Source organism: Paramisgurnus dabryanus, chromosome 5 (genome assembly GCF_030506205.2).
Source record: "Paramisgurnus dabryanus chromosome 5, PD_genome_1.1, whole genome shotgun sequence".
Classification (NCBI taxonomy): Eukaryota; Metazoa; Chordata; class Actinopteri; order Cypriniformes; family Cobitidae; genus Paramisgurnus; species Paramisgurnus dabryanus.
Window position 1 is genome coordinate 4,136,550 of NC_133341.1, and position 27,999 is coordinate 4,164,548.

At 38.7% G+C, this 27,999-nt stretch overlaps 1 protein-coding gene across 1 annotated transcript; it reads left to right on the forward strand.

Annotated features, from left to right (window-relative positions):
* The first annotated feature begins 41 nt into the window (after window positions 1-41).
* LOC141279849 (adhesion G-protein coupled receptor V1-like) lies at window positions 42-27,985 on the forward strand. Its single transcript, XM_073814792.1, has 9 exons — window positions 42-62; window positions 152-327; window positions 426-553; window positions 634-803; window positions 1,312-1,455; window positions 1,651-1,731; window positions 1,819-2,083; window positions 27,769-27,891; window positions 27,972-27,985. The coding sequence occupies exons 1-9, from the start codon at window positions 42-44 to the stop codon at window positions 27,983-27,985; spliced, it is 1,122 nt and encodes a 373-aa protein (XP_073670893.1).
* Window positions 27,986-27,999: the final 14 nt, after the last annotated feature.

Genomic DNA, 27,999 nt, shown 5'->3' on the forward strand with positions numbered 1-27,999 from the left:
AATCAGATTTAAGGTATGATCTTAATTTATGTATTACTGTAATGGCCATAGTTAAGCACTCAGTATTGCTAAGTTGTGAAACTGCTTATTTTACCCAGTGGTTTGCCAAATAGCAAGCTCTCCATTGTGTTATTGTTTTCTTGGATTCTAGACTTTGGAGATCTGGGCTGTTCTGGATGCAGAACCCGAGATGAATGAGACATTCACAGTAACACTTTGGAACCCTACTGGAGGTGCTCGGTTAGGACAATCACTACAGACTTCTATCACAGTATTGCAAAACCAGGCTCCTCTAGGACTCTTCAGAATATCATCATCATTTAACAGGTACATACACATGGCATGCATGCAGAGTCTTTAAATAAAATGCCAACATATTGTAAGCACAGTGAACCTCCTATACATAATCACTGCCCCTTTTCCAGGACTCTGGACAAAATGACAGTAGAAGAACACACTGGAAGTGTGTTTTTGACTGTGTCTCGCAGTAATGGGCTGGAATCGGTCGTCAGTGTGGAATGGGAGACCCGTTCAGGCACAGCTTTTGGAATGAGTGAGAAATTAAACAGAAATTACATTTTATATTAACAAGTTGATTCTGCTTTTGACAAAACGTATGTTTTTAATGTTTAGGGGGGGATCATCCAGCGCTGCTCATGTATCAGTCTCTCAGGGACAGCTTGGCATCAGTTTGGTGTCTAGTGCCCAATGAAGACTATGTTGTGGTTTTGAGGCTGCTTAAAGGTCCAGCTCAGAGCCAGGCTATTCTCTACAGGTGGAAGGGGGTCTTTGTGCCTGTAGAGGTATAATAACTTCTTGTTTTATACCAGTAGTTCTCAAACTGGGAGAGCGAGAGAGGGCGGGCGGGCGAGAGATTATAAAAAGGGAGAGGGTTTTCTTGTTATTTCCGCACCGACTTTCTGTTTCTGTTAAAATGGCTTACCACATCAAATAATGCTGCACGTTCCAAGGCACTTCAGTGGGCCTTTAATGCATTTTATTATTGAAAAATTTATATTTAAACAAAAAAGTTTATAAAAAAACTTTGGGTATTTTCAAGGCAAAGAACAAGTAAAAATATAATGCATAGATGCTGGTATGGCTCTACTACAATTAACAAACAAACCTGCTTGTCTGATAAATTGTAGTGCAAGATTGATTGTTAATTGTTAGTTAATTTATTGATGATTTGATTATTTTTTATCTCTTTGTAAAATGCATGTTCTTGCTTGAAAAATGTTAAATGTACAAACAATAATTTCTTTATCTGTTTCTCAGTTTCTGTTTCTTTGCTCATTTTCACACTCATAGATAATCAGCATCCATAGTCCCAGCTCTTGTGTGGGTTTCACAGTAAATGGCTCCAGCTATGTGGCAGTGTCTCATGCAACTAACACCACACCAACTGCCACAATCAGCTTATTTCGACTTCAGGCAGATTTCAACCTCACTCAAGTAAGTACACTAATGTAGATTTGTTTAACTTTTCCCCTAACTGCCTGCAACAAGCAGTCTGTGTTTTAATGCTGGGATAAACTTACCTGGCTTGTTTTTTTATCTGATTGTAATCATGTACTATGCTTATACTGTACATATTTGATTTGGTGCATATGTAAACACTTTAGTATTTATTGTTTCCTGCTGTTGTAGGAGCAGACTTTTGCTGTAAGTGGCTATGGTGTTAAGCATTTCTATGCTGAATCTCAACTATATATGATTGCTTCTAGTGAGGTAAAATCTTTGTGACTTGAAAAAAATCATTGAAATACTGCACAGAAAAAACAACCAATACTAAGTTAATTTAATATGTGTCCTCAGATTTTTCTGCGACTTAGAGACTCATTTTCTCTCCATCAAAATCTGGATTTACAAAGCATTACCACATTTGAACCCTTTAGACGAAACAGTGGTACTTTACAACACTTGGCTGTGTGCATGAACAGAACATCAGATACATGTCTCATCTACCAGTGGATCAATGAACGTTTCCAGAACCCTCAACCGCTAGCAGTCAATGCAATAGTTAAACAAGTGAAGTCATTTCATATAGGAGGAGATACATTTCTTATTGTTGTTTCCGAAGGTATGTACATAGTCAGTAGTATTTTCAAGCACTTTTTAAATTAAAGTTTTAATGATGAGATCTGATGAGATATATTTATTGAGTTCTTAAAGTGCCCATATTATGAAAAACTCACTTTTCTGGGTTTTGGGGTGTTATTTTGTGTCTCTGATGCTCCCACACGCATACAAACTTGGAAAAAAATCCATCCATGCTGTTTTGAGTGAGATACAGGTTTCTGAATGTCCTCTGCCTTGAGTCTCAGATTGCGCGAGTTAAAACTCAGCTCCGTTGTGACGTAACAAAAAGTTTCGTCACATTCTGTTTGAATTTTCAAGCCCACCACCCCACTCGCAGGTCTCCACCCACCAGGTATCTAGAGAGCATAGAGCAGTCACTTGAATGAGACCCTCTGTGCTGTTATCATGTCTCACGGAAATAACAGCGCTATTTGGATATTATGGATTATACTTCCACCTACTTTTAAAAACAAAGTTTTAACACGTGGTTATTGGAACCCGGAGTATCTTATATACACTGTGTTACGACGCAAACAGTCCTCAGATTGTAGGCGATAAGACCTTCATGCGAAATCTGATGTAAACAACAGACTTTGTATCTATATTTCACGGATTATAAGCATTTGTGGACAAAAATGGTAATTGGATGTATTTTATTGGACTTTCATGGATCATTCACACATCTGAAACAGACTGGATTCGATTCGCGATCGCGTTGTTTCATCGTTAAAGGTAAGAAGTCACGTTATATTTTGCATGTTGTCATCTTCTGTCACAAAATACTACATTTATGATGCTAGAGCTAAAAGCTTTTTGCCAAACTAACCGAGACCGTAACTGTTACGCCCCGGCTTTTCTGACGAGGTGAGCCTCTAATAACTTTACGGTCCGCATAGATATATACACGGTCCGGACCTCCCGCTAGCTTCTAGCAATTAGCATGCGGTCCACAAGCAGTATACATCCCCCGCCAGGTCTTAATTTCTGTAATTTGCGAAAATAATGCGTTTGAAAATGTTTATAACGGGAATATGTTAGTATTGTCCAGGGAAAACGAGTGTATTGTTCAGACTGCTACATCACAATTTACGCTGGAATCTTTGTGTGTCATGATGAGTTTGACACACCGAGACCGGGCCTTACAGCCCCGGCTTTTCTGACGATGCTAACCCCCGAGCCTTATAACTTTACGGTCCGGACCTCCCGCTAGCTTCTAGCAATTAGCACGCGGTCCACAAGCAGTATACATCCCCCGCCGGGTCTTAATTTATGTAATTTGCGAAAATAATGTGTTTGAAAATGTTTTATAATGGGAATATGTTCGCATTGTTCAGGGAAAACGAGTTTGTTGTTGTGACTGCTAACGTAACATCACAATTTACTCAGGAATCATTGTGTGTCATGAGTTTCTTCTCCTGTAGTGTACTTATTAGTGATACTTTTCTGCATGAATTGTCTGTTGGCAACATAAACCGTTAATAATAATAATAATATATAAAATAATAACACAGTATGGTCTGTACCGCTCACGAGACCACTGAGCATGCGCACGATCACATGACGTTAGTAGTGGGGCGTGATCAAAGGAGCAGTAGCTCATAAATATGTAAGACTAGCTCAAAACGGCACAATCTGAACTGCCCTGAAACAGAGGCTACTAGAGATGGGTAACAATCTTTTCCTACAAGCTATTTCGAGCAAACAACTTTTGAAACATGCTTGATGGAACTCATACTCCTATATAACTTGTGGAAAAGCAGTCATAAGATGGGCACTTTAACCATTTTATAGTATTCAGTATGGAATGTTTCAGCGGCAACAACACAAATGGCTCTTGTGGACCAAACTTAACTTCCGGGAGATTTACCAAGTATGTTCTCTCCCACATGAATCGCATAGAGTCCTTCTAGAGTAGATAATTTTAATAACAAGCCAAATAAATAACCAGTAAATTACCTTAGTTCAAATTAAAGCTAAGGCATATCAACCATTACACTGAGCTAACATAATTGTTTAAAATGAATGTCTACAATGTTAGCTACAAATCGTCTCGGTTACATATGTAACCCTCGTTCCCTGAAGGAAGGGAACAGAGAAGTCACATTGTGACGGACGTATTGGGAAAGCACTTAGCAGGACCAATCTGCTTCGAGAAACTTTTAAAGGGCCAATAAACAATGCATAATCAGCTATTTTGCTGAAAAAGCTGAGCATCGAGTCCCTAGCCAACTCAGCAGTGGAACAGCAAAGCCATGGCGAAGGGACTAACGTATTGGAAATCCCTTACAAAGCGCCACGGGTGCTGCCCCTTCTAGTGCCCTGCATAAGCCTTCCGCCTCTAGATTCTAAAGTGGCGAAACCTGGGCTTAATGCAGAGAGGCTGGTCACTACTTGCTCTTCAACTCTCTGGGGTTGACCGCAGCGGGGGCGCCGCAAACTCTTTATTTTTTAAATCCCTCCACAAAGAGACTTAGATTACTCTGCTGATTTTGGACATACAGATATGATTTATACATCATTTAAAACGTTAAAGTGGCTAGTTTTTTCTGTACACTCCCAATGAAAACAGAATGTTGTGCTTTTTTCAAAACTAGGAAAATAAACATGATGCGCGTTCTGTTCTCTCTCCTCCGTGAAGTCCTTTCAGCAACGCGTCAGAAAAATTAACTGTTACTTAAAGCTCTACAGTGTACTTTATTGAGTTAATTCTTAACAAAAACCCATGTTTTCTTTCAAAAGTATGTGCTCATTCATATGTAATTACTTCCACCCAACTAATCAAAGTATTCTCGTAAGTGTAGAATCTGCTATTTAAAATGCATACCGTCGAAGCGCTCTCTGGCTGAATCCAAGTTGTGCCTCCATCTTTGAAATACATTCGCCGACGAGGGACATTCCTGAATTTCAAGCTCCGCCTTTCGCGCTTTCTCTCTACACTCACGCTGGCCGATAGCTGAAGCCTCCGGAGGTTGCATGTGTAGGCGGTATACGTCATCAAGACAGTCTTATTTCAGAATATTAACAATTATAAAGCTGACAATTATTCTTAGTTAATTGTAAATTGATGTAATATGCGTATGACTTGCGAATGTAATGCTCAGTTGATTTAAATAAACCAGGCTTGATGACGTATCCAGCCTGTGACCTGCGTAGCTGAATCCTTCGGATTTTACAACAGCCGCAAACCGTGATGAACCTGCGATCTAATGTTTTGATTTGAAAGCCTGTTGAAGACATATTCTCGAGGACATTAAAAAAAATTGCCAAGGAAGCGAAACGGGGATTTTAAACGACAACGTGACAGGAAAAACATCAAGACCAAAGTCACTATTGGAGTTAGTTTTCCAAGATGGGGCTCAAGGGACACTGAAGTTGCACTTTATATCTTCTCCACAGGTAATTCAGCATATTCGTTTACATCTATACAGTCCATGTTGTAAACTTGAAGTTTTATAGTTCCTTGGCTAACTTAAGCATGATTATGCATAACACTTGTTAGTTTAAACATGCATGTGGTTTAATGTGTTCGAACAGCCACACGCCGTCTCTCCGCCCATTTATGTAATCTGAGGTACTGAGATAAATGTTTTTCATCTTTTCTGACCTCTAGCACAAACACACGGTGACAGCCCTATTTTAGCCTTTCATTGATAAAAGCGTCTGATCTGCGCGTCTTTCGTTTCATTTTACAAGCGTGTGAAAGTCGCGATCTTTTTTCACCAATATGAAAGCTCTTACATATACACGGACATGTAACGTTTACTTAAAACATAAGCATTGTACTTTGACATAATATTAGTTCGCGTCCATTTAAACCCTTCATGGTTGCTTTTTGTATGTGATTTTAAGCGGACATATCATGACAATCAGACTTTTTTCATGTTAAACATAAATCTGTGTGCTTTGATGGATCACAGGCAAAGGACATTGCAAATTGTTCATTTTTTTTTTCTCATTGCTTTTGCTTTGTAGCTACTGGAAGCCATGTTAACCATGGCATGACACGGCCGGGCCACCGTACGAGTTAAAACGCCTTCCGAATGGGGGGGGCTATAAAGTAATATTCAGTTGCTTGTCATCTAGACTTTCACCGCTAGATGGGAGTAGATCTTACACAGTGGAGCTTTAACGAATACTTGTCATACAAACAAAAGATAAATGTGTGCATAATGCTTGGAATGTCTACTTTTAAATGATGTAAGTAAAATCGAAAAAACTAATATTTTAATTTGGTGTAAACTGTATGAAAACTGTTACCTGATTATCTGTAATGAGCTGAGATCACCATGCCTGCTCCATTGAAGTGAACAAGCAGAGGCATCAATATGCATTACTCTCGCCTCCTGCCTGCAGTCAATCCCCAATCCAGTCTCTCCATTCCTTGATATGCTGAGTTGTTTCACCCGAGTGCACCAAACATGACATCTAAATCCTTACTTACTTGTGTATGTGTGTCACTAAAAGTTATATCCAGACGCGAGTGTTTTCTTTATGCTTCCGTCAAACAATACACATGACAGGCACAGATCACACAGACACATACACAAACACACGAGTCAGGAAATTTGGCGCACTTTTTGGTATTCTTATAAAAGAAGTGATTGTCAACAGCACATCTAAATCCTTATTTGCTCGCGTCTATGCGTATATCTCTGCACAGCAAATTTATTACACGCAGGATCACACGCATGTCCACACATTCCTTTGTGCTGCTTTTACTATCAACACGTGAGAAATGGCGGCGGCTGTTAACAAACATTGATAAGTTCGCTCGTCCCTTGTTGTGTTTCTACTATAATGATTACAGAACCACAAATAAGAGTCCAGACAACGATAGGTAGTTCTTCTTTTGAGCTTTTTACTGCGTAAAAGTAAAACTCTTGATGGCAAACCAAACACTAACCCTGTGTTCATTTTTAAGACAGCAATCGTATCATGCATCAGGAGAGGAACATTGCCACAATACTTTTACAGAAATCAGAGCACCGTATCATAATTCAAGCATTTCCCGATGTACAGTGTACTAACAGTTTTCTCCTTTTCACATCGGTCATCTTCTGTTTGTTTACACATTACATTTGTAATGCTGCCTTTTTGTTAAGAAATAATGTTAAAAATGTTAATGAATCACATCCCCACGTTATGATATGTCGTTACGAAGGCTGAGATGTAACCTTTATAGTCAGACACATAATTATTAATTTAATAAGAGTTAAAAGAGAGATATTTTTAATACTGATTCAATAGTATTAACTAGGTTTAGATGAATCCAGGACTAGGCCTTAGCTATAAGGTTATTTAATTGTTTTTTTTTTACAAACATATCTTACAAAAACAATACTGATGTGCATCTTGACACAAGCCTTAGGAAAATTAACCATGGTTTTAATTCAATTCAATTCAATTTTATTTATATAGCGCTTTTCACAATTGGTGATTGTTTCAAAGCATTACATTAATAGAAGCAGTGGAAAGCACAGCAAATCGACAGATAGCACAACATAATACACGATAGCACAAGCAGCAAAATTTGCTGCAGCTATGAATCAACATTATAACATGCGTATTACTAATGTAACGTAAAGAAGAGGGTGCTAAGTAAAGCCCAAGAAGGCTGCCTCCCCGGGTTGAAAAACCCCCTAGGAGAAAGAAAACCCAGGCTTTTAGCCGGGGAAGTAAAAAAGTCCTAGGAGGGAAAAACCCTTGAGAGAGATATATACATATATATACATTGAAACGGATAAGGAGATTAAGCGGAGGTTAAGCGGGTTCTGCCGGTGGTCGTTGGTCAGGCATCAGTTGGGCGTCACGTTGAAGGTCAGCCAGTAGATCAGAGGTGTGCTGACTTTCACATTTACCAGAACTGGGTCTGTTTGTCTCATTGTCCTCGGAGTTGAGGACGAGACATGAAGAAAGAAAACAAAATCCTATTAGCGTAGGGGCCATTCATATGTGTACACACACACACACACACACACACACACACACACACACACACACACACACACACACAAACACACACACAAACACACACACACACACACAAACACACACAAACACACACAAACACACACAAACACACACAAACAAACACACAAACACACACAAACAAACACACAAACAAACACACACACACACACACACACACACACACACACACACACACACACACACACACACACACACACACACACACACACACACACACACACACACACACACACACACACACACACAACACACACACAAACACATCTAGGTATTGAAGATACAACGTCACCCCCTGTGACAGACTCTGCACAGTTTGGTTTAGGGAGAATGAGGAAAATGCACGGGATGGCGTGTGTTTTTGGAGATCGACGCACTGACTCCCTTAGAAGGACTAAAGTCCCGCCCCCGACCAGTGGGCTTAACGCCACAAATCTATACCCACAGAGTTTCATTGAAATCCGGTCGAGCAAGGGAGTAAAGGGGAGACGGGGACGAGACTGCGCCAGCCATCTCCCTGATGCCTGTCTGGGCTTTACAGTACTCCCTTACTCGCCACCCTCCTCCTCAGAAACCTCAGGAGGAGGGCCGAGCGAGTGATAACATTATGCCATACATACCTTTCAATCACTCCTCTGCGCTTGGGAATTAATAGCCCAATTCGGGGTTTTATTAGTCTAGTTTTGGAGTTTTGGCCATGTATTGTGGTTTGTATGTGCACAAAATAGCATTCTATTATTTTTCCTTATATGTAGCGTTTTCTATTTTATATGTGACATTTGTTTTTTAAAGTTTATGCCCGACTCATGGTTTGCTGCACATATGTAAACGAGTAAGGAGAGATTAAACAAATTTCTTAAGAATATTAATAACATTTACCATGCTTTGAAGTGTTGACGAAAATGAGGATTTAGTTTATTTATTTATTAGGTTGTACAAACTGTCTATTGTGAGATGAGTACCATTACTAAAACAAATTATGTGAATGCCTTGTTAAAGAGAAAAGTTTTAAGTCTAGATTTAAAGGTATCTACTGTGTCTGATTCTCGGACAAAGTTTGGTAAATCATTCCAGAGCTTAGGGGCTAAGTAGGAAAAGGGGTAACACTTTAGAATACTGATCCATTGTTAATGAATAACTACACAGGAACAAATAAGTAATGCAATATTAACAATCTAAAAACTAGTGTTAACTAACACGAAACTCTGATTAATTAACTGGTAAGTAATAGCACACAGATTAGCGTGGTAGTTCACTATTAACTAATCAATAACTACTATTTTTTTCATACTTTCCAGCGAACTACTGAGAAGTTTCATAATTCATGCAAAACTAAACAATAACTAATATAGGATAAATGACTATATTAACATGTTTACTACTGTAAACAAATAGACAATACTCTTTACATTTTCAATAGATAATAGCAGACTTGTTCTCATTGAATCAGAGTAATTAAGAGACTACTGGAACATATAGATTCATCAACCATCAAAATGCCATACTGTGATTTTATTATTTAACCTACCTGTCAAAACATTGTATTAATACTGACTAAATATGAAAGAATGCATTTCTTGAATATGCTTAATATTATGTCTTTAAAATTGTCTGACAATTGATATTCCTTGCTCAGACTTGAATGATAAATCGAGTGTTTGATTGCTTTTCCTGGGGAAGTGTTTACCAGCGGGGGAGGGGCGAGGCGGACGCGCGCTGCTCAGAGAATCTGATGGTGAAGCAGCCGCAGTATCTCGTGTCTTCATTAATTAATATCTCCCCTCATCAGGTACAAAATGCGTGTTATTTTATTACGCAATCATTGGTTATGTGTTATACTTCTGAAAGATATAAATGTCATCATGTGTTCAAAAAGCTCTTGTTATCATATTTTAAAAACTTTGCTCCCAGTTCAATCCATAGCGCATGCGTTTTCCATGCTGATCATTGGGACCACGCGGTGGGAGAAATTGTGTAAAATTCAGTGAATCTACCAATATAATTTGTATTTTGATAGATTATGCAATAATTACGAGTTATAAGTTGCAGTTGACTGTTTTGAAAGATGATACATTGTTTTTACGAGTTGTAAAATTAGTAAAAATGGGACATTCACTTTTGATATGTTTACATTTTCTGAGTCTGTTCACTGTTAATGACAATGAGAGTATGCTAATGAGCATGTTAATTGTTTATACCGTCTAGCATATAAAATATGTATGTTTTACTAAAAACTGATAAATGATAAATGTGATATGTTTAACTTGGACAGTGTAAAGCTGTATGTAATGGCACACAAAATCAAAACCTAATGTGATTAAACAATTTAAATAATTTTCAGACAATACAGAGACTCTGATGGTGAAGCAGCCGCTCCGTGTCTTGTGTCTTTATTAATTCATATCTCCCCTTATCAGGGAATTACTAGTGGGTTACCATGATCTTCACTTTAGAATACTGATCCAAAAAATTTGTAATTACTTTAGAAGGATGTAGTAACACTTGAGTCATTACTAGTGGATTACCGTTATTCAGATAGTAGTTAATGGAAAGCTAATCTTAAAGTGTAGAGTCCTCTAACCATTCACAGGCTATTCACATATGAGCTATAGGAGCCATACATAAAAACATATTTTTTGACAGGTAAGTTAGGTTAAATAATAAAATCACTGTATGTGTGGCATTTAGATGGTTAATGAATCTATATGTTCCAGTAGTCTCTTAATGACTCTCTAGTGTGCAATTATCTATTGATAATGCAAACAGTCTTGTGTACCTGTATTTACAGTAGGAAACGTGTTAATATAGTGCTAGTCATTTATCCTATATTAGTTATTGTTTAGTTTTGCATGAATTATGAAACTTTTCAGTAATTTTCTGGGAAGTATGAAAAAAAAGTAGTTATTGATTAGTTAATAGTGAACTACCATGCTCATCTGTGGGCTATTACTTACTAGTTAATTAATCAGAGTTTCGTGTTAGTTAACAGTAGTTACTAGATTGTTAATATTGCATTACTCATTTGTTCCTGTGTAGTTATTTATTAACAATGGATCAGTATTCTAAAGTGTTACCGGAAAAGGATCTTCCACCTTTAGACACTTTTGATATTTTAGGGATAATTTAGAGACCAGAATTTTGCGACCGCAGTGCACGTGATGGATTGTATTCTGATAGTAATTCTCTAAGATATGAGGGTGCTAGGCCACTTGAGGCTTTGTAGGTGATTAGTGATATTTTAAATTGTATGCGATATTTAACTGGTAGTCAGTGTAAAGATGCCAGAATTGGACTTATGTGGTCATACTTCTTAGATCGAAGTAAGCACTCTTGCAGAAGCGTTTTGAACTAGCTGAGGCTTGTTTACCTGATTTGCATGGCATCCTCCGAGTAACGAGTTACAATAGTCTAATAGTCTAGCAATGAAAACGTATGTTGTTTCCTTATAATATCTCCTAGAGTTAACATATACAACGAGAACAAGATAGGACCTAAAACTGATCCCTGCGGTACACCATATTTAACCAGGGAGTGATATGACTCTTCCTCATTTACATAAACATAGTAATAGCGATTGGTTAGATACGATCTGAACCAGGCTAACGTCTGACCTCAGATGCCAACATAGTTTTCTAGCCTATTGAGTAAGATTGTGTGATCTATTGTGTCAAAGGCTGCACTAAGGTCTAGTAATATAAGAATTGAGATTTCACCATGATCGGATGTTAAAAGGAGGGCATTTGTAACTCTAAGCAGCGCTGTCTCTGTGCTATGGTGGGGCCTGAATCCTGACTGGATCTTTTCATATGTACTATTATTTGCTAAGAATGTGCGTAGTTGGCATGCCACTACTTTTTTCTAATAATTTAGAAAGAAAAGGTAGATTTGAGATTGGTCTAAATTTATTAAGGTCTCCCTGGTCAAGGTTTGTTTTTTTAATGAGCGTCTAATAACTGCTAGTTTGAAAGCTGTTGAAACGTAGCCTAATTCTAGTGATGAGTTAAGGATATTTAGTACTGGGTTTGATACTACAGGGAAAACCTCTTTGAGTAGTTTTGTGGGAACAGGGTCTAATATACAGGACGATGATTTGGATGACGTTACTAATTTAGAGAGCTCTTCTATTGTAGTAGCTTTAAATGACTCAAGATATTCGTCTGGTAATCTAGTGTTAAATGTACTATTGGGTAGAGTGGTGGATGCTTGCGTAGTTTCTATGTTTTCCCTAATAATCATAATTTTGTTAGTAAAGAAGTTCATGAAGTCGTTACTATTGTGTTGGAGTTTACTATTGGTATCTGTTTGTTCTTTGTTTCTAGTCAGTTTCGCAACTGTGCTAAAGAGGAAACGAGGGTTGTTATGATTTTCTTTAATAAGCGTACTGAGATAGGTAGATCTGGCGTTTTTTTAGCCTGTCTGTAGTGTTGAACACTTTTTTTCCATGCAGCACGCCATACCTCTAACTTTGTGCTTCTATAATTTTTTTCCATTTTTCTAGCTACCTTTTTAAGTGCTGCAGTGTGATGGTCAGGGAGCTGGTGGTTTTTCTTTGATTCTCTTTTTTCGAATGGGCGCAACGGCATCCAGCGTGTTAGAACAGACATTGTTCAGGTTTTCTATTACAATATCTAGATCATCACGGTTTTCTAATACATGTTTCATTTGGGACAGGTCTGGAAGAGTGCTAATAAAGCTATGGTGGAAATTATTGTTCTGGATAGTCGGTAGCATGTTGTGGATCGAGTGATCCTATCTAGAAGTACAGTGTATGACACAAGGCAATGGTCAGAAACTGCATCACTCTGAGGTGATATTTCGATGTCATTAATATTGAGCCCGAGTGACAGAATTAAGTCTAATGTGTGCTTACGAGTATGCGTGGGCCCTATCACGTTTTGTCTAATATTGAGAGAATAAAAAAAATCCATAAATGCTAATCCTAATGTATCTTTTGTGTTATCAACGTGGATATTAAAGTCACCAACGATTAGAGCTTTATGTACAGTGACTACAAGGTCAGACAGGAAATCTGCTATTTCTTTAAGGAAATCTGCGTTGTGGCCCGGAGGTCTATAGATTGTAGCTAAGGCAAAAGAAAGCTGTTTGTTGTTACGATCAGTCATTTCCACATTTAACATCATTATTTCAAATGATTTAAATTTTAGTTCAGATTTATGGTTTACTTTAAAAATTTTGTTGAATATTGTAGCTACACCACCCCCTCTACCCTTTAATCGAGGTTCGTGTTTATAATAGTAGTCATGTGGGCTGGATTCGTTTAAACTAATGTAGTTGTCTGCTTTAAGCCAGGTTTCTGTTAAACAAAGTGCATCTAAGTTTTGGTCAGTAATTATTTCATTAACAATAGGTTCTTTATTGGTAAGCGATCTAATGTTAAGAACGTTTTACTACAGTTAAAACCAAAAAACCATGGTAACTGTAGTAAAAGCATGGTAACCACAAAATAACCATGGTTTGGCAATAATGGTTTTCAAAAACCTAGTTTAACCATGGTTAGTCAAATCAATACATTAAAAACCATGGTTACTATACTTTTACCATAATAAAACCATGGCTAATTTTTGTAAGGTAAAACAATGGCACTGATATATGTTAAGACAGGGATCTCCAACCTTTTTGTTAGCAAGTGCTACCACAATGGATAAAACAATCTGGACGGCTACTTTTTGATATAGTCAAGTGAATAGTTTTTTGTTTTACTTGTTAATATGTTTTAATATTGTTTAAAATGATAACATACGTTAACCAAGCCAAACTAATATAAAAATATAGATATGTCAGGACAAGGTGTTTTTAAATTAAGGCAGCTCAAACATGCATTTTATTCTGGGAGTAGGATAAGACCTGTCTAGGAAATTGCCCCATACTATTATGCTTTAATTGCCTATAATTACCAAAATGCTATATGGAAATTGAATAAATAATTACATAATAAAACTGGTTAAAAATAAAAATAGTAGCTTGGATGTAGCAAGCTACTATTGATGTAGCTTAGCTTGCTACATTTCCCAGGGGGGTAAATTCAGTGTAGTGAGGCTTCTTTTAATGTGTTAGGGTTAGGGTAACTGGTAGCTTAGCTCACTACATTTTCCAAGTAGCTTGCCCAACACTGGTGTTTACATTCTATTGAAAAATGTTGTTATAAATTCCCAAGTAAACCTCACCATGGTTTTACTATAGAGAAAGTTACATTCCTGTTACATTCCTACAAGGCTCATTATCCGGCTCATTATGCAAGGCTTTTGTTTCCTCAGCTGTCAATCACAGATTATTCCGAAACTTTCACGCCTCTTCGCATACAGCCTTTCCCAGGCAAAAGTGTCTTAGGAATTGTAAATCAATATATTGTTGATTTATAATAAATTGTTGCTCATATAATATTGTAGCCGAGTTTGTGCTAAACACAGTGTTATGAAACTTTTGCATTATTATTTTTTTAAGCAACTGAAAAAAGCACAAATGTCAGTGCAGGTCAAAACTTCTCCAGGGCCCTAAAAACCCCTTAGATCCCAGAGGGTTAACCCACTACAGTGATTTAGGCACATTGGGAAGCGAACCCACCTGGGCGGTAGCTGGGAATGCTGCGGAAGCCACCCCCTAAGAGGTTTTACTAGGTGGCATAATATAATATGAAATAACCACAGAGAGTTTTACATATTGAGGTCTCTGGGGTGGATATCATGAGACACGCCTACACAGAGCGGACTCTGCTGAGGGAAAAACGTGGTTAGTAATATTATATTCATAGACAATACACATATGGGAACCCCGTATATGGGACTCTCATACGAGGCCTTAACACAGTTTACAAGAATACAGCTGATGAAAAGAATGCTATGTCTGAATGTCAAGGGTGTTGGAGGAGTACCAAATTCTACTTTTCTTTAAAAAAATAATTTAGGGCACTAATTTAGCACCATAACGCCGCTGCAAGCAGACACACAAGGTGGTTCTCAGTGTTTCCCTGGTTTGAGGTGAGAACACAAGAGGACACCGGCTCGACACAAACATTATAGAATCTAGTAAACGTGTTAGGTGTCGCCCAGCCCGCAGCTCTGCAAATGTCTGTCACCGAGGAACTGTAAGCCAATGCCCAAGAAGATGCAATACTTCTCGTGGGGTGCGCTCTCAGTTTAACCGGCATGGTGTGCCATTCATCTGATAAGCAAGGGCAATGGTGTCCACTATCCAGTTTGACATCCTCTGCTTGGAGACAGGATTAGAGTTTTCATAGAGAAAAACTTGATATTTCCTGACTGCAGAGGCTCAAAGAGAGTGCTCTGGCGAACTTTCAGCACTATGGACAAGTCCCATGTTGGTATAGAGGGAGGGCAAGGTGGATTTAATCTCCTCACAGAAACCTAATGACCAGGTCGTGCTGTCAAACTGACCTGCCGTTTATCGGGTCATGGTGACTGGAAATAGCAGCAATTTATACTTTCATGGTCGAGGGGGACAGCCTCCTCTCCAACCACTGCAGAAGAAAGAAAGCTTGACACTGATTGGGTATCTCCAGGGGTTCTCTCGCTGGGAGGAACACCACTCGACGAACAGGTTCCATTTCAGTGCATATGTGGGTCTAGTGGACGGGGCTTGGGCTGAAGCAATGGTGTTAGCCACCTCTTGAGGTAAGTCACTTAGAACCTCCGCGTCCATAGTACCATATTGTTCACCGGGGGGGGCTGTCATGAGGAGCCTGAGTTCTGGGAACCATGTCCTGGTGGGCCAGTGAGGATCCACCAGTAAGATGTGCTCGTCCTCCCTGACTTTGCACAGTGTTCGTCCAAGTAGGCTCACTGAGGGAAAGCTGTGTGCCAGTGCATCTGAACCAAGTGTTTCCTTGGTCAGAGAATAAAACAGGTAGAAGTGGGACCTCAGCTCATGCTTTTCTGCATCAGCATCTTGAATGGCATTCTGTGAAGTGCACGGTTCAGTGAGCGCAAATCCAAGATCGGTCGTAACCCACCGCCTTTCTTGGGTACTATGAATTAAGGGCTGTAAAACCCTGACCTCATCTCAGCTGGAGGGACCGGCTCTATCATGTTCTTCACCAGTTGGACCGCAATCTCCGCACGCAGTACATGTGCATCAGCATCTTTTACTGATGTGAAGTGGATGCCTGAGAATTTGGGGGATGCTGGGCGAACTGAATTGCTTAGCCGAGTCGGATTGTGTGTAAAAACCAACATGATGGGCTGGAAAGCTGTTGCCAGGCTCTCAGGGATTTTGTTAGGGGAATTAGCGGTACTACTCCCAGGCAAACTCGTTGGCGACAGAGGAAGGGGAGGACAGGCTGTTTTTTTTGCCCGCCCGTAGCACCCAAAGTCCTCTGGAAACCTGGAGAGGGAAGGGAACATCGCTCTCTTTGTGGTTTTGTGGGTGTTGGCTGAAAAGTTGACGGAACAGAAACAGAACTGAACATAAGAATCTCCACCTGGTCCTACTCTAGGGGAGGGAGGGGTGCAGTCACTATCTCCCGAAAAGTGCCCCTGTAAAGGGTAACTGGCTTCCGACTCAGCATGATGTGGGAAATGGTGGAGACCACCTCCCCGCAAGCTCGAACGCAGATGCTGTGAACGCGGATGACTGCTTATAGGCCCGCGAGGGAAGAGCTGACTTGTCCCTCCAGGTGGATGTTGTGGCCGGACACAGCTGCATCACGACCGGCCGCTCCACTGTTGGGACATCAGCATAGCCATTAATGGCCCCGCCATCAAGAGAGGTGAGCAGTGAGGGCTGAAAAGATTGAAAGAGAGGAGAAAGTGGCCCCCCATTAGCATCATCCAAAGAAAGTGATAAGGCGGGACAGTTCGGGTGGGGGAGGTTGAGTCCACTATAAGCCGACCACCGCCACCCAAGCGAGCATAGCCGTCATTTCTGGATCAGCTGCGGGCTGCGCTACATGGCCCAAAGGTGGGAGCAGATCCAATGCTTTGTCAGACGTGAGGTTGTCGCCGGGTAAGCCGATGGATACCGGAGGTTTTGCACAAGGTGACCCAGCCGTCTCCTTCATCACCTTTACTGGTCGTGGATCCGAGGTGTGCTGAGAGCCGGAGGTTTGGTTACCTGCTGGTCTCGTCAGCATGGTGACCCGAAGGTTGCAAATTACATCTTTAAAAAGACCCAATCCGCAGTGATACGAGAGAATGGCTGTCTTTAAAAACATACAAATTCAACTCCCATTGCTCTTTAAGGAATCACTCTTAGGGTGCTAGGCAGGGACGTGCACAGGAATTTTTAGGGGCAGTTGCTCTGACCTAAATAAAGGGCACCCCCCCCCCTTAATTTTTTTTTTAAACTCACGGCCTATATAAAGGACTGAGAATAACAGGGTCTTTATTAAAATCAGCAAACATGTTTGCCTTGCCTACCAAAAAAATTGTAGCCTAGGCTGCTTCTCTGCAAGCTATGATAGCTAGCTGCTATCTGTCTGATTATTTAGGCTTAAACGAGGCAAACTAAGCCTAGATTCATGAAGATTTTAACAGAGGTGGAAAGAGCAGCCAAAAACTTTACTCAAGTAAAAGTATAAGTAACTAAATAAATAATTACTCAAGTAGAAGTAAAAAGTATGTAATGAAAATAATACTCAAGTAGCGAGTTACTAGTTACTCATGAAAAAATAAATCTAGATATACACGCGCAAACACACACACACACACAATACAGTGCCCTCCATAAGTATCAGAACTGTAAAGACAAGATTTTTCTGTTTGCTGTGGAGACCAGAAATGGGTAAGATGAATATCAGTATGTCAGAAGTTTAGAATGTCACATTTTATTAACCTTTGTTTATGTTTCAACACATACATACTTTAACGACAAAGAACAGCATTAAATGCTGACTTATGTGTGTTGTACACAAATGCACATAAGTGAATCAAACTGATCCTACACATTTTATGCTTTTCATGTGTAAACAATCAGGACACAGCTCAGTGACCATAAAAAAAATAATGTGACAGATTCTGTACTTTTGTCTCATGTTCATCTTTTAATGTTTAGACATTTCGTGACTCCACAACAAACAGAAGAATACTTATGAAGGGCCCTTCTGTATGTGTAAAACTGCAACATACACAAATAGTACAGAAAAAAGAATACAAACACAGAATAGACAAGCATTTCAAATTAACAAATTAACTCTAGTCTCAATGTTGATGTAGCTTATAGCTGAAATATCAGACAAGTAAACTGACAAGTTTTGCATTCACTATGTATAAAGTTAGAAATCTCCTAAGATGGTCTGAGCACATTCACAGTTTACACTTACATAAAAATGATTTTAGACAAAACTCATGTTTTCTTACGTTGTCATGTCACGTGTGTTTTTTTTGTGAGAATCACTTACATCATACAGTACAGTATACAGCGAATCAGACGTCAATCATCGATGGATTTTCTTCAAACAATGCTTCTGGAGGTTGCACGCGTTTAACTGTGTCTGACGACGAACAGGTCGCGTGTATGTAATGTCGGGTACATGTGTGAAGTTTTGCTTTTAGTTAAAAGATTGGTAAATTCATTTCCACGTCACCCAACACTGGTTATATTCTGCGTGTTTCTACATAGGTTACGAGTAAAACAGCTTCGGATGATTCCGTTTTTGCAGCGATCTGAACAATTCATTCAATTGATTCGCGAACCAATTTAAAACGTTTGGCCCATTCGCTTTGTAAAGAATCAACTCAAAAGACTCATTTATTTGCAACACTTTGTTAGGAATCGACTCAAACGAGTCATTAATTCGCGAATGCGCCAGAAACACAAGATAGCAATTTAAAAATAAAATACAAATTTCGTAATTAATTAAAATACAGTAACGAAGGAACGCTGCATAGTGTAAACGAAGTAAAAGTACAATTTATTTTTTTCCACCTCGGAAGGGCAACTTGAGTCGAGAAGGGCATATGGGCAGTTGCCCGGGCAACCTGAGCAACCCCCCTGTGCACGTCCCTGGTGCTAGGTGTGATGAAGCATGCAGGGGAACAGCAAAACACACACACTCAAAACTCAAATAAAAGAAGAAAATAAAATAAAATAAAAAACTGCGAGCCTCCGCTGTGGTACCTTTATGCCAACCAACCTCAGCACCAGTGATGGGCAGTAACGCGTTAGAAGTAACGCGTTACTGTAATCCGATTACTTTTTTCAAGTAACGAGTAAAGTAAGGGATTACAATTGCAAAAGGAGGAATTAGATTACTGTTACTTCCCCGTTAGCAGACTGCGTTACTGCGTTATTTTTTAATCTTGATTTTGTTTCGTGAGACTCTCTCGTGTCGTGACGCGAGTCGAGTGACAATGACGTATGAGCGCTGCGCCGTCAGTCAGTGTATTGTTGAACGTGAGAAGACAACATGGAGCGCGGAAGAGAACAAGACTATGCAGCGTTTAATGCTTGGAAGTACCGAAATTACTTTGAGTTTAACCCAGTTAAAGGTGACAAAAACATCAGCGTCCGCTGTACACTCTGTGTGGGAATAAAACTTTTATCCACAGCGAAAAATTCCACCTCAGATCTAAGCAAACACCTAGCAAGCCGGCACAGCAATGTGAAACTTACTGAAAAAATCCCTGAACCCCCAGCTGACATGACCGCTGCGGCTCCATCTCATACACGTTCACGCGAAATCTTATGTAAAACAACAGACTATATATCTGTATTTCATGGTTTATTGGACAAGCTGACGTGACCGCTGCGGCTCCATCTCACGTTCACGCGAAATCTGATGTAAACAACAGACTTCTATATTTCATGGATTATACGCATTTGTGGACAAAAATTGTCATTTGATGAATTTTATTAGACTGATTTCATGGGTTATTCACACAACTGAAACAGACCGGATTCGACTCGCGATCGTTATAAGGTAAGAAGTCCCGTTTATATTTTGCATCTAGTCATCTGGACTTCTGTAACAAAATACATTTCTGATGCTAGAGCATGTATCTCAAAACAGAGACAATCACCATACAATGATGCTAAACCTAGGGCTGGGCGATTCGTCCCCATAAAAAAATCTGAGATTTTTTTATAAAAAACTCGATTTACGATTCGAATCGATTTTTTTTCCCCGACCCCATTTAAAACAAAATAATTGCAAACTGTATATATTTTTAAAATATATATTTATTATATTTAATTAAAATGCATCAACAAAAAATTGGGAAGGAATGAAGATTGGCGAATGCAAAATGTATGTCAGTGTTTCCCACAGATCTGAAATTTACTTGTGGTGGTAGCTGGTGAAAAGGGCAATCATTATAATCCACCGACAAAAAATGGTCTACTATACATGTGACACAGAACTAATAATGTGTGACACAACACAATACTTTGAATTATTGAACATTAATATTAATTTCACATTATAGTTCATTAATCTAACCACCCCAAACTTTCTTTGTCATGAACAAAGCTGACACTGTTTGTCAAAGCACCACGAAAACACTTTCTGTTTTTGCACTGGTATATGAAGCAATTTGACGACCCCTTTTATCAAACTCAATATATACAATACTATGTACAGTATATTAAAAGACAGTGCAGGTCTATAGATTATAAATGTGACTGATGTTATAATGGTAATAATTTCTAGAGATAGGCACTTTTACTGCTTCTGCTTTCTATTTCTCTTTTGCCGATTAAAAAAGCTTAATCCACTCATTATTTCAGATTTAAAAGTTTACTTGGTGTCCTGATGACAGACTTTACATTACAGCTTAGCGTTTTTTTATATCCTGAGTCAGCTTTAGCTTTGCTCGTTCAGTGCAATGGGCTTGACATTAGCACTGCTTTTTGCTACAATCTCTGTGCAAACTTTTTAGATTTTAGAAAAGATATGGTCTATTAATAGTATAGATTAGATTATAAAAAAATGGATTAAAGAAAATGCAGCGCGTGGGCGCAACAAGAGCCAGTTGTCATCACCATAGAAACCGGAGGCACGCTGAAACTTCACTCGAGCTTTAGGTAGCGCTCACGGCAGTTCTCCGGTCGAATCGGGTTTTACACACAATATTAATCATACTTGGGACTCAAAGTAATAAACTAGGACCGACCCGGACCAGACTGACCATTTCTAATATAAACCCGGAACCGTACGGGTCCTCTCAGGGAAGAAAGACCTCTAATGGTAAAACTCTGCTCAAGTTCAGAAACATAAAGGATACAATGTGACACTGAGCTTGCTTCGCGTCGCACCCAATTCATTGAGAAACGAAGAGCACGTGAACGGACACTCAACGGGAGAGACACAACGTGCTTGCACGCAAAATGAAGCCAACTTGGATGCTATAAACACATATGCACATAAGCATATGCGACCATTTTGGTCGCAGTGTAGTTCCCTGGCTGCTCAGTTACCTCAGTATGTGCTGCAGTTGATCCAGTTTGCCGCGCTGGATGATGAGTTTATGATGCGCTGGATAATGAGTTTATGACGCGTGCATCTTCACGGGCTCTCTCAACAAAACACGGGTCATCCAGTCGAGTTCAGAAAATACGGAAATTCGTAAAGTGATTTTTTTCCTGGGCGGGTCCATTTTACCTGGGCGGAATGCCCAGTAGAGCCTATGTTTGGGAAACACTGTATGTACTGCTCTATACTGCAGAGGGGGAGAAAAAAAATCTAAAAAAAAATCGATTTTTTTAAAATATGAATCGATTTGACCTGCCAACTCGATTTTAAAATCAAATCGATTTTTTCCCAGCCCTAGCTAAACCCGTAGACATTTTAAACGATGTATAGTAATGTTGATATTAATTTTAGTAATCTTTGTAGACAGTATGCTATATAGATATTGTTTGCAGGCTTAGAAAAAAACGACGCCATCACGCCCACGAATTAGTGCGCGTCGAGAGGTTAAAACAGATAATGTTTCATTTGATTCAATTTCAGATGATGGAATATGCAGAAAGAATAGAATAAGCACCTTAAGTTTTCCCTTAAGTATGACACTTAAGGGGTAAATTCCCCTTACTACAGTAAGAGAATAATTTAAGGGTGTTGCATACAGTATAATCCCTTAAATGGTTCTCTTAGGTAAGGGTAATTGTTAAATGTTTCATGACAGCGACCCAGGTTTATAAAATACTATTGTTGCCATGGAGATGCAACAGAAAAAGCTTAAGGTTTTTTTTGCAACACCCTTAAGTTGAAATGAAACATAAGGGTGAATTTAAGGGAAAATTACACTTAAGGTGCTTTATGCAACTGGGCCCTGTTGCATACTGTAGCATATTCAGGTCGTGCATCATGTTTTTGAAAAGTAATTAGTAAAGTAACTAGTAAAGTAACTAATTACTTTTGAAAATAAGTAATCAGTAAAGTAACGGGATTACTTTCTTAGGGAAGTAATCAGTAATCAGTAACTAATTACTATTTCCAAGTAACTTGACCAACACTGCTCAGCACACATTTAACTTCCTGGTTGAAGAGGGCTTCTTAATAGCAGCTTGACTGCTGGCTTTCGAAGTGAAAAAAGATGAGTTTTGCATTGCACCTGCTTCTCATTTTATACTCTCGAGGCAGGGCGGTGCCAGCAAATGCAAAAACTGCATGCCAATATTTATTGGCCCTTTGAAAATTTAACGAAACAGATTCCCCTCTCTCATCAGATGAAACCGGTCCCTCTAATCGTGTTCTCAATACGTTGGTCACGATGTGACGTCATAGTGACCGACTGAAAGGGAACCTTAAATTCTTGCCTGGCTGCCAAATCCATGCAGCGGTGATCCTTGCTAACTGTCTTTCCTCGTCTTTTGGAAACTGAAACATTTTTATTTACTACAAGGTATTTGTTCCAGAGGTAATCTGCTAGCCAGAATCATAAACAGGTACAGACCCGAAGTTAACTTTGGTCCAGATGCTCAACCGCGTCCGATGAAACCATCTGTTACCCACAACCATTGGGCTTTATATTTTAACTTATATTTAAATACAGTGACTATCGAAAATCATCATACCCTGGTAAAAGCTTTACTTTTTGTCACATTACACCCTGTAAAATTACATTTAAATAGTCACATTTTTTGAGCTGCATGTGCACATAGTAACTCTCCTCATTAAAGTGGAAATAAAAGTTTACAACATTCTGGAGGATTATTTAAAAATAAGTAATGAAATACCTGGTTTGGTAAAGTGATCAGCAAGTGGATGCTGCGAAGTACATTCAAATTCTTAAGGGAAACCTGCATCCCTCGGCTAGACAACTGAAGATTGGCAAGTCATACAACTTCTGATACAACAATAATACTGCCAAAAGAACAAGGAAATTGGTTAAGTATACAAAGGTGAAAGTCCTTGAGTAGCCAAGTCAGAGCCCTGAATTAAAGGTAGGGTAACACATTTTGAAAAATGCTAACGGTAGCCGCCTAGCAATGAAATCCCAATCCCACCCTCAAGTCAAATCGCCATCCAAAGTCACGCCTCTTTCCAAACACATGAACACGCACAGATCAGACGGTCACATCTCATGTCTCATTCAGCAGTGAGAAAACTTTGCAGTACAAAGTCGAGTAACACTTCCAAAATAACCAAACAACTGGTTTACATCAGAATTAGTTTAAGCACACGTTCGGTTGTGTAGACGTGGTAACTATATCGTTACGCTAATCCGTAAACGAACACAAATTTCATAAGCAACACAATGTTTCATCAAAGTAGAATATCTGAATCCATCTCAGTACAAACATATCGCGTACCTACCTTACCAAAATAAACAGTGCAACGACCTGTTGGAGAAAATGTATTTCTTATTACAGTTTCTAATATATTATGTTACCATTTAAGAATGTATATTCCTTGGCTTAGATTTAGGAATGTATAATCATTTGCTTAGAATTATATTAATCTAATTGCCAAGGTGAAATAGTGGGTAGAATGTTCCCTTGTTATCATACGACCTTTGATTACTGCATATTCAAGCTACATCATCAAGTTACTATCTCTGTTTTGGTAGAATGTATTCAATCCTATTCTTCTAGACATTTAAACAACTTAACACAGTGATTGCTATCAGGATGTGAGGAGACTTTTAACCAGCATAACAAAAAATGTTTCAGGATCAAATCTGTTACCCTACCTTTAAATCCATAGAAAATCTGTGGATGGACTTGAAGAGAGCAGCCCATTGCCGCTTACCATTGAATTTGACTGAACTTGAGCAACTTGAGCCCAAGGAATAATGGGCAAATATGTGCCCCGTTACGGAAACCAGTGACACAAGTCGGCAGAACAACTTTCGAGCTAATAAGAGAAAATCTTTTTTTTTTCAAAATTGGTAATTTTCTTTTTTTGCAGAATCTGTTAGTTGAGATCACAAAGAAGCCTTTCCATGTTTGAGATAGCAGTATTTGTATATTTAAAAGCATTCATTTTGAGGTTGAAATCGGCTTGTTTTTCTGCAGATTCTATCATGCAGTAGGGGGTTGTCTTTGTCCTTGTGTATTTACATACTGGATAAGTCTGCTATTGTTCATTTTGTTATTGCCCCCACCCTCAGCGTGACTACTTAACCTCTTGAAAAGCACCTCCCACTGTAGCCCAAACCAACCTACTTTCACTAAAATGGTTGTTTTTGCCAAAAATACTCACAGTTAGGAGTCTTCATTGTTTCATGTTGCAGAATACTCCGCTAATCTCTGATATAATGTCAACGTTACATGATGAAAAAAGTTCCTGCAACACGTCCTTCTAAAAAAAAAACTTTTTCATCCAACAAGCATCCATTCTGTAGCAAACAAAATTGCTGAAAGCCTCTAAAGATAGCACTGGACCAAAACAGACACACCTCCTTGTGATGGCGGCATGTATGACAGTAAAAAAAACTACACCAGGAAATAAAACGTCACACAAAGATCGTTGAATTCATTATCTAACTGGCTAGATGTTTTGTCTATCAATATTTTCCATGAAGTCTTTGGCTGGAGTCATTGGCCCTCATTTATCAAAAGTACGTACACCAAATTTCCAGCGTACACCTGGCGTACACCCAAAACCACGGTGACTTTGAGATTTATCAATATGGACGTTGGCGTACGGCACGCTCAAATCCTACGCCAGCTCAGGAGGTGGTGTACGCACATTCTGAGTTAGTGCAGAAATGCGCAAACAATTCCTAACACCACAAAACGCACTGACAAATGAAAATATATGATATATTATGACCCACTGTAAAAAAACAAAAACATAGTAATTATAAACTTCAGTGTTTATTTTTATGCAACATGTACTTCAATGTTTAATTTGTGAGACTTTACCGAAGCATTTGATTTGTAGGCATATGTATTCCTTCAGTTGAGAGCATGGGCGCTTTACCTGACGTTTCAGGGCAAAGCATGTGAGCGGATCGGAGCGGAGCCTTGAGCGGTGCGGTAATATTCCATCAAAGCGCCTCTCTAAAAATTCCGCTCGCTCAGTACCGCTCGTTGAACCCAGAACGCCCTTTAATAATTTGCTAGTTCGAGAATCTGTAAAAACGTCTAGCAATAAGTTATGGAATTCAAGCCTTCTACATAAATGTAAAGTAAAAATCAAAGTTAAGATTGGACAGGAAGAAAACATTGAAAAGAAGTGCGGAGAGACTGTAAAAGTCAGCAAATATTCATCCTGGAATCTGAAGCTGCACATTGAAAGAAAGCACAAGGATGTGCTACGAAAACATGGTAATAATGCATCAAAAGGTAAGCTAGTTACATACTATTCGATGATAAATAAATAGCTACACATCATGAATAGGTAAGGTAAAATGCTTGTGTTGAATGGAGCCATAAATCCGATCATGATGATATGCGGACAAAATCATGGCCACGAATTATCTTTTATGCTACATTATGAACACTTCTTTTTCTTATTTAGTTTAAAGTATGGCCATAAATATAAAATTCGTTCCCAATATTCAACAGTTTGTTCCTTGGAATTAATTATTATAATATTTCGTCATTACTATTACAATTATTATTACTTCAAATTATGAATTAGTCTAGTAAAACATGTGGATGTCGTGGAAACAAATTGTTAATTTGAATTATATCCGGAGCTCCGTATCAAACTGGATCTTAGCTAACAAACAATGTAAATACAGAAAAACACACTACAAAAGTTACTACATCATTTTAAAATATTATTTTAAAAAAACTTAACCGAACCATTAAGCAGACATATAATTTAGATGTAGGCAACAGTAAATAATTATAATAATAAATAATTATTCTTCTAAATATCAATTAAGCGTCATTAATAATAAAAATAATAATACAAATATTACAAAATGTCATGCAATTATTAATGTGTTTTTAATCCCGCTCTTTAAACTCCCAAATAAAACAATTTTGTTTCTTTCCACTTCCCTGGTTTCTCGTCTTTGCCGTCTTCCATGTGTCAATGTCGTAAAATTAGGGCGTGGGGGAGGTGGAGACTTGAATTTATATGGGCTTGTTATTCTAATGACGATCGTTTTCAGCCGCCGCATTTATGAAGGGCAGATATTGCGTACACCTGAATTTCAGAGGTACGCACAGCTTCATAAATCAGGCGGTGAGAGGAGTGTAAGCATAATCGTACGCCAACATATACGCCCGTTTCTACGCAAGAATGATAAATAAGGGCCATTGACTGGTGGAGGAACGATCGAGCGATTGGTTACCTCCGTAAAGGATGTCACGTTTCTCGATGGCGCTGTTTGGATATTAAAGCGACAACTGGATTACGTCAAAGTATCGTGAGAGAAATCATACGCAGAAGTCTGCTTTCAAATCGCTCTTGCGGTACTTTGACGTCATCCGTCTGTCAGTTCTTGCGGAATTAAGTCGAACAAGCCTTTTATCTATTATACTACCTCCCTACTTTAAAAAAAAAACTTTGAAGGTGGTTCATGTGTTTACCAGAACCTAAAGTGTAATCTCATATACAGTGTTACGACCTAAATGGTCCTCAGATTGTATATTCTATTCTATTACAAGACGTTCATGTGAAATCTGATCTAAACAATAGACTATATATCTATATTTGTTGTCATACGGACTTCTGTCACAAAATACATTTGAGAAGCTAGAGCATTTGTATCTCAAAACAGCTTCACATGGTGTTTAGCTTATCTTAATGAGATCTAAATGAGCCCTATTGCCACTCCCAGAAGTGGAGTGAAAACTCAGAGATGAAAACTTTGGAGACTGTTGAGACTGTTTTCTCTGTTTTGAGCTTTTGGAGTGCCTACCTTCACATGGCCATAACTTCTCCAAATATGATCAGATTTCCATGTGTTTTGCATCGTTGGAAAGCTTGGAGACTACACTTTCAGAATCTGCAAATAGCTCAAAATGCCCCAGATCCGACTTGTGTCCCTACTTTCCGTGATCGGTCACATTTTTTATAATTAAGGTATGCCATTCCAGTACAGACATGTCCAAAAAGGCTGATGACTGTATTTAAAGCAAAAGGTGGCTCTATAAAGCATTAAATCAAGGTACTGATTACTTTTTTAACCCTGTTATTTTATTTTTTATTAATTTGCAGAACTGTTGTTTTTTGTCATTTTCTTTCATGGGAATGGGTATTAATTTCTGGCTGTATGGTAAGAAAAGTAACTATTTAAAAGGGGTATGAAGATTTTCTATAGGCACTGTATATCTGTCCAGCATTCTTAAAAAAAGCTTATTATTCCTCATCAAAAGGTCCAAACCCAACATGTATGGTGTTTATGTGGGGTTCTCAGCAAAGCTTCTTCCAGCAGTCACAATCCATCCCATTTCCAGGCCTTTTTACAGTCCATCCTTTTACCCCCCTTTCTGGAATATGTAAGTTATATCATATGCACATATAGTGCAATCTGTTCATTTAAAACTTTGTATTAATACCGTATGTTGTTATAATGTAGATGTCAGACAGTGAGTTCCAATGTCATT

Bases quoted from the DNA above. Each gene is read 5' to 3' on its own strand.
- LOC141279849 (XM_073814792.1), top strand. From the start codon at position 42: ATGGCCATAGTTAAGCACTCA. The intron at 804-1,311 runs GTATAATAACTT...TCACACTCATAG, and splicing joins GGGTCTTTGTGCCTGTAGAG to ATAATCAGCATCCATAGTCC. The intron at 1,456-1,650 runs GTAAGTACACTA...CTGCTGTTGTAG, and splicing joins CAGATTTCAACCTCACTCAA to GAGCAGACTTTTGCTGTAAG.